General features: G+C 34.5%; 1 protein-coding gene across 1 annotated transcript in view; it reads right to left on the reverse strand.

Annotated features, from left to right (window-relative positions):
• Nucleotides 1-6,540, reverse strand: part of LOC122803811 (extracellular calcium-sensing receptor-like) — a 105,501-nt gene extending 98,961 nt beyond the window's left edge. The window contains exon 1 of the mRNA XM_044073496.1: nt 6,353-6,540. Coding sequence (XP_043929431.1) covers nt 6,353-6,540 — 188 coding nt within the window. The remainder of the gene's footprint in view (nt 1-6,352) is intronic.
• Between the last annotated feature and the right edge of the window lie 960 nt (nt 6,541-7,500).

Here is a 7,500-nt window from a genome sequence, read left to right on the forward strand (position 1 = left end):
AGGGGGAAACCAATTGTTTCTTTTATCTCTAATTTCATTAACTAATGTAAATAATAACTCTTTTTCATAACCTCTCCCTAAAAACATTTGGATAATAAATTCTAGTTCTTTTTCAAAAAACAAATCATCCGTAATCATCCTAGAGGCTCAAATGAACTGGCCTCTAGCGATATTTTTCTTAATGAAATACGGTTGATTACTAGTAAAATGTAAATAGTTATTAACAAAAGTTGATTTTCTATAGATTTATCAAACTTATGTTTCAGCTCATCCCATGTTTTAGTAACATCAAGAAAGTTGACCTTGGTACCAACATCACCAAGAATGAACTTCAAAAAATCAGCACTTTGGTTGATTTTATTAAAAAAAATTAACCTTGTGTGTATTTCATTCTATAATAAATATCAAGTCATCCACAAAGCGATGGTAAAAAAACTATATGAAAATGTTCTATCAACAAAAATAAAACAGATGTTCCCACCATCCCAGTACCACATTCACATAAACTAAGGTGGCAGACCCCATGGCAACCCCTCTAACTTGTTTATACACCTTCTTGTCAAATAAAAAATAATTATAATTGAACAAAACGTCCAGCAAATTACACAATAAATAGATGTCATCTTTAGAAAAATCTTCTATACTATTCAAATAACTTCTAACATAATCTATACCAATGTCATGGGGTATACAAGTAAACAGGCAGCAAATATCTACTCTAAAAATCAAATTAGGCTTCTCACTAAAAGAATAGTTATCCTTAAATATTCTAACTTTATCCAAGAAGTCCCAAGAATCTTTAATGTAAGACTTCATATTTTGTACAATTGGGTTAAGAATTAAATCTAAAAATAGTGATATCCCTTCAGTAATATAATTGGGGACAGACATTATAGGTCTGAATGGTGGGAGGGTGGGATTTGCATGGATTTTAGGGATCTCAAATACATTTTCTAAAACAGACAAATTCACATTTATAAAGTTATATATTTTTAACGTAATTAATCCTTTGATTAAATATTCATATAATAACCATTGTATTTGTTTAAAATTCTTATGAACTTCAGATTGAGAAACTAGTATATATTCATTATCATTAGATAACATTCTGTTCATGGAATCCACATAATCATTATAATACATAATAACCATCCCACCCCCCTTATCTGCTTTCATAAATCTCAGATCATCCATGTTTTTTAATTCCTTTAAGGCACACTATTGCTTGTATGTTAAATTAAAGACTTTTTTGTTTTGTCTACATTTAAGCAATTCACTAAAATATTTTTCACAAGCTTTTTCAAGGGCTTTCAAAGTATAAACCAGAGTAGGACTAAAAGTACAAGGTTTACTAAACTAAATGGCAGACATGCTAACATAATGAAAAATATAATTAAGATTAAGTTTGCAACTATATAATTTTAAGTCCAACAATAGTCTATCAATGTCCATCCTTTTAGAAGGCACAAAGTTGAAGCCGAACTTTAAAGCATCCATTTGTTCTCTAGTAATTTGTTTGCCTGTTAAATTAAACAGTGTGGAACAGTACTTACTAAGTCCCGCTTGGCAAATATGCCTTGAGTCTGTATTCACGGGGCCATTCCTCTCTTTCCCCTTTCTCAAAAGTACTAACATATAATGGCGATTGTTTGCATTTTAAAGGCTTTAGTGTAGTGTACATTGTTAATATGTATTAATTTTATAAATTTGTTTTTTATTTAGTGTTGGATTGTTTAATTAATTAGTACTAATTATTTAATTAGTAGGGTGTGTGTTTTTAAATATATAGAAGAGGCATTCTCTGTCTTTTTTGTACTGTTTCTGATGGTCTGTTTTCAGACAAAAGTGAATGAAACATGTTTTACGTTAAGGCTTTGGTTTAATTGTTTATTGTACACTTGAAATTCTCTGTGGTCTGCTCTGTTTCAGCTGAGTGCTTTTTGTGATTGTCGATATTCACTGTTCTCTTTCAGTCTTGATGGGTTTTTCCCCTTAATTCTGGAAATCACTATTACATATCTTAGAATTGCATTTATATGAATACCACTTTGTGAGTAAAATTAGCTAAAAATGAAAGGCTAGACAGAGGGAAGCAACTTTCCAGAAGGCTGGGGTCTAAACAGTACTTTTTGAGAACTGGAGTAACCAAAGTACAGACAGAAAAACTTCAAACTGTCTGGAAGATAACTGATCCTGTTCAACCTAGACAAGATTTAATAACCCAAGATTGGATAGAATCTATCTTATAAATTACCATGATGAGACTACGTTCATGACCCTATCATAGTCAAAAGGTATAATATATGCAAGCAAGTGAATTTGTGAAATTCCAAATTGTCCCAGGTGAATATAGTGTGTGTGTGAGGGTGTGTATGTAGGTGTTCAGTGTACCCCTACTCCCTGTAATCCTGAATTGGCTTAAATGAGTAGTGATTTTGAATAAATAAATGTAGTCAAAGGCCTACAAATGTATTCATTTTCACTGTTTCTTTTTAAAGTGTTTAATAATCTTTTCCCAAATACATGCAAAATACAACTTCACATGCCATATATGACAGCACTTAAAATGCCATATATCATTTTTAAATCATACCATACCAGTTTCACAATTTGTGCACTAATTAAAAAGTTCCCTATTTCACCTGTCAGGGCTTTGATTTTGGTTGTTTCTGTAGCCGCAGCAATTAGGTTTGCATTTGGTTATTTCTTGGACTTTGTGTAACAGACAATAAACAGAAAATAGCTGGATAATGTCTCTATATGTAGTACTAATGGAATCATTTTCAGCTGCAGAAAGATGGAACATCAGTTTACATTACCTGTTTTTGGACTTTCTTTCCTTTCATATAGTGTACATATGATGGCCAATTACTCAGAGGTTTAGTTAAATTAATCAGGCAAAATAAATGGACAAGAAAGTTAAGGCTCGGATGAGCTTGTTCGTCAGATGAAGAGATGCCTACTTTTGGACTGTATTTGATATCTGCTGAAAGGAGAGGCACAACACATGGGCAAAGGTATTAGGTTTTTGTTTCATCAATAGCTTCCTTACTTTTTGCTTACGCTTCAAATGAGCTAGACAAAGTTTTGAAATAATTGTATTCATGTGCTAAAGCATCGTGTAAAATGGAGTATAAACTTTGTGCCAGGGACAATAATTAACTATAAAATGGGTCTGGAAATGAACTACACTGCACAGCACAGTAGCTAGTTTTATACAGTTAAGCAACAGAAGGCAGCCAAGGTGCTCAACTTTATTTCAAAGCAGCAAGAAATGTTAATTTCAAGAGTGCTCGTTACACCTACTGGACTGAAAGTTGGGAGAAGAAAAGAAGATCTTTGAGATCAAGTGAAGATATTCGATGATATGTATAGACTCATGCCATAGATAACCTTATGAAATGTAAAACTGCATTATTGTCTCTCCTTTTGAGGATCCCTTTGTGTGTCAACCTGAAGTTCAAGGCCAGGAACTTCCAGTATGTTGGTAAAGCAGTGAGCATAAATGGTCAAAACTGCAGACCAAGCTAAGCCAGAAACAGTCATAACTGCCAGGGAAAGTGCAGTTTGTAAAAAATCATACCCTTGACTGCTCATCAGAAAGAAAGTGTCATGACAAGAGAGATTGCAAGAGAAAACTGATAAGATGGCAGGGTACAGCAAAAAGCCAGAAGTACAGCAGAAAGCCGTTTACCAATGGTAGTTGCACCAGAGGCAGCTTCAGTCTCACTGGAGATTAAAAACAACTAGATTCATGCAGGTATTTCCCTGAAAGACTATATGGTTAATACCAACCAAAAATACAGGAGACTGGAGATACTCTTATAGTCCATGTTGATGTTATTGCCAGCTTATAAGACGTAGAAAAAGATATTGTGGAAAAGTTAGTATTTTCAGAAATGAACCAGGAGTACATAATGCAAAAGCTTATTGGGCAAAAAGATCAGTCCAGAAGGAGCAATATTATATTTTCAATATCCCAGAGAAGATGAAAGGAAAAAGCTGTGCAGAATTTTTGCAGGGGTGTTTGTGGAATGGACAGCTATAGTGCCTGACAAAATACTAATTGAGTGAGCCCACAGAATTAAAAGCCCGCAGGACATGGTAATGAGATCGCTTAGGCCAGTCCTAATAATGTTTGCACCCTATACCCAAAAAGAAGAGATTTTGCCCATTATCTAGAGGAAGGAGACAGTTTACAAAATATAGAAATTAAGGGTTTATGCAGACAATGATTCTTCAACACATACCCCTAAAGAAAGAACTGCATTCTTGCCAGCTATAAAAATGTAAGGAGATGAATCTGCATTGAAAATTATCTTCCCAGCATCCTGTCATAACCCTTTCTTTTGGGTCTTAAAACATACCTCACTCCTCCCTGTTGAAATGGTGACACTTGAAATGTCTAGTGCCGACAAGCTGAAGAAAAGACAGACAGCACAGTACAAGAGCAAATTTCGAAAATCTCTTCTCCTTTAAACTTTTTTTTATAGGGGACCCCCTGCACTCCCCATGTGGGGTCAAGTCCCCTTCACACCCCTTGAACTTATATATACCAGCTCCATACTGTAAATCTTTATGCATTTTCCTAACATATTGTGGGACAAATTAAAGCCACTTTTCCTAATATTTCTCGACTGTGAGTACAAGTGGGGAAGACCAAGATTATGTTCCAAGTAGTATCCTTGGGGAAACATTTAAAACAACCAAACATACTGTAAAAATGTACAGCAGTTCATGTCCATTTATGTCATTGTCCCTGTGGCTGTCTGTTCTACATGTACAGGTGGAACATCAACTGCTAGAATGGGGTAGAGTGGTAACACTCTGCTTGCATCCCAGAGGATCAGAGTTCTAATTCCAGTTAGGAGTCTTGCTGGTGATGGCAGAGGGGGAAAGGAATAAAGTGGCCTGGCTTTCATGCCATGTTAGGCAGAGAAGGAGAGGGTCTATGAGTTTCAGAGGATGGCAACCCACCCCCTCTGTACAGTCTGTGATTCAAGGTCCTGTTCCTCTGTGTTTTTATTAGTAAAGAATTTTTTTTGAAGCAAATTGTGATCAGCAAGTGAACGGTGTTGCAGAAATGAACATTAGACAAAATATGGGTGAGACTACCCAAAAATGTTGGCATGCCAAAGCCAAAGGAAGGCTTAGACATTTTTAATAGCTAACAGACAGAGATGTTCTGTACTTACGACAAAGTTTCACGCTTCATTTTTAGGAGTGGTTGTTCTTTGAAAAAAAGAGCTTGTACCTCAAATTGTAGGATTTACAGTTCATTATTTAATATTTTGTTTGTTAAGCCTTTCCAGTCTTCATAGCCCTTTATTTTGTTGGATAATTTTGATTTCTACATAAAATGTAATAGGTATGCATCAGCATTGAATGGATATTTGTAAAAAATGCACAGAAACAGAAATGAGAAAAAAGCAAATGCTTGTAACTGTCTTATAAGTAAGCACTCCATCCTTACATCATTACAGTATTAAGTATTTCTGTGATCACTAAGAAACACATAGACAGATAGATAGATAGATAGATAGATAGATAGATAGATAGATAGATAGATAGATAGATAGACAGATAGATCAATAGATAGAATGCACAGCAAAACAAACATACTCCAGGACAACAAGGCTCAGTCTGATTCATAGTAACAGCTCACAGCCTAACTCTGGTGGGATTCAAGGTAACATATATTTTAATTTTTTTTATTTATTTTATACTTTGCTGACTGAGTTAATCCTAATAGGCTAGTAGCCTCTTTTCAGGTGAGACCTAAGGTGGTATTTATACTACTAGGGGAAATTTGGACAGGGCATCAAAAAATTTTCCTTACTTTTTTTTTGATATGTGCCATGGAATCTTTTATATTTACCAATTCATGCAGATGGAACCTTGGTTTAACATCTCATCTGAAGAATAACATACTCAGGAGTGCAAACAATCAATCTACCTGGTGTGGGAAGAGAACCCAGAGCCTTCTGCACCAAAGGTGAGTGCATTACCTGTTGCACCACTAACACTTAAAAGATGAACATTAAATCATTTAAATAATGATTTGCATTTACTCAGGCAGTCTGACTTCAAATCCATCACCTGCTTTTTACCTCATATGAGATATTATTCAGTGCTGAATGCCTCCTATAATTACAAAATACAAGCTGTATAATATTTATATTTTTAGTAAATGACAGGTCTTTTTGCTAATAGCAAAATCAGTGGATCCTTTCATCCTACTGTACAAGTCATGTGAGCTAAAATGAGACTATATACTTTCAAGTTTGCAACTTATTGTTAGAATCACCCTGACAATATTTGTCAGCATAGCAAAAATAATATTTTCTCTTACTTTCTGCACAACTTAATGTCGTTCAGCTCAGTAAAAGGAATTTGACTGACAGGTTCTCCAATGTGAAGTGAAAAAATCCCTCCAATATTAATGTCTCCTTTTTTGATGTAGCCATCGATGCTAAATCTTCTCAGCTGACACACTGGTCCAGTGATTTTTGCATTCACGTAGGCAGGAACAAAAACCATTAAGAATAATGTGGTGAGTGTCAACATTACATACAGAAAACAGAAAAAGATGAAAAAGAGTAATGTGAGGGGAGACAGAATTAATATCAACAGTATCTTGGAACATATGATCTTCTCTAATATATACCCCTGTCCAAACAAATTACACACATGCCCAAGGTGTGCCTCTTCTGTTAACAATGAAATGCATTTAATTTCTTTCTATAAATATGTCCTTTATCTCAATAAGGGTGAGAAAGAATCTGAAGTTTTCTCATTAAAAGGTTTTTGTTTTAGAAATTAGTTTTATAATTGGAAAATCTGAATGACTCTTGTTCATTCATTGTGTAAAAAACATCTGTGGGGCTGTTGCACTGCTTTTTATACATGCACTGCTTCTATCAAGTTCCTTTATGCCTCTAAGCTCACCTAAATTAACCAGCTGCAAGTTTCTCTCAAGAGTACATTCAAATTGACTTCAGTATTCTGCCACCAAAGCAGAATAAAAACAAGACACACACAGGGATACACAAATCTCATCAATTCCCATGAAGAGAAGTACTGAAGTTTAAATCTGTCTGTTATTAAAGCTGGAGTTAAGAATTTCAATATATTTTTATTTACAATTATATGTATGTGATGCTAAGTGTGAGAGGAATATCCATTTATGGGTTAATTGCTGAATACAAAATAAACTAATTAAAGTGTTTCCAGAATTGGGATCATACTCATCTACACCCAGGGCAGGTTTTTTTGGCATATGATACTTCATGTGAGACATACCAAATGTACCACTATAGGATTAGTTAAAGAGAACACCTATATGTAATCAGGTTTTGCCAGAGTTTGCACTGAATGACATATAAACGAATATCAGACCTGGTTATTCTGAAGCATATAACAGTATGGATCTAGTTAAGCATTTTTTCTAAGACTTTTTTCAGTGAAGACTATTTTATTATGACCAAACAAGTAAATACT

Source organism: Protopterus annectens, chromosome 6.part0 (assembly GCF_019279795.1).
Source record: "Protopterus annectens isolate FY-2018-M chromosome 6.part0, PAN1.0, whole genome shotgun sequence".
Classification (NCBI taxonomy): Eukaryota; Metazoa; Chordata; order Ceratodontiformes; family Protopteridae; genus Protopterus; species Protopterus annectens.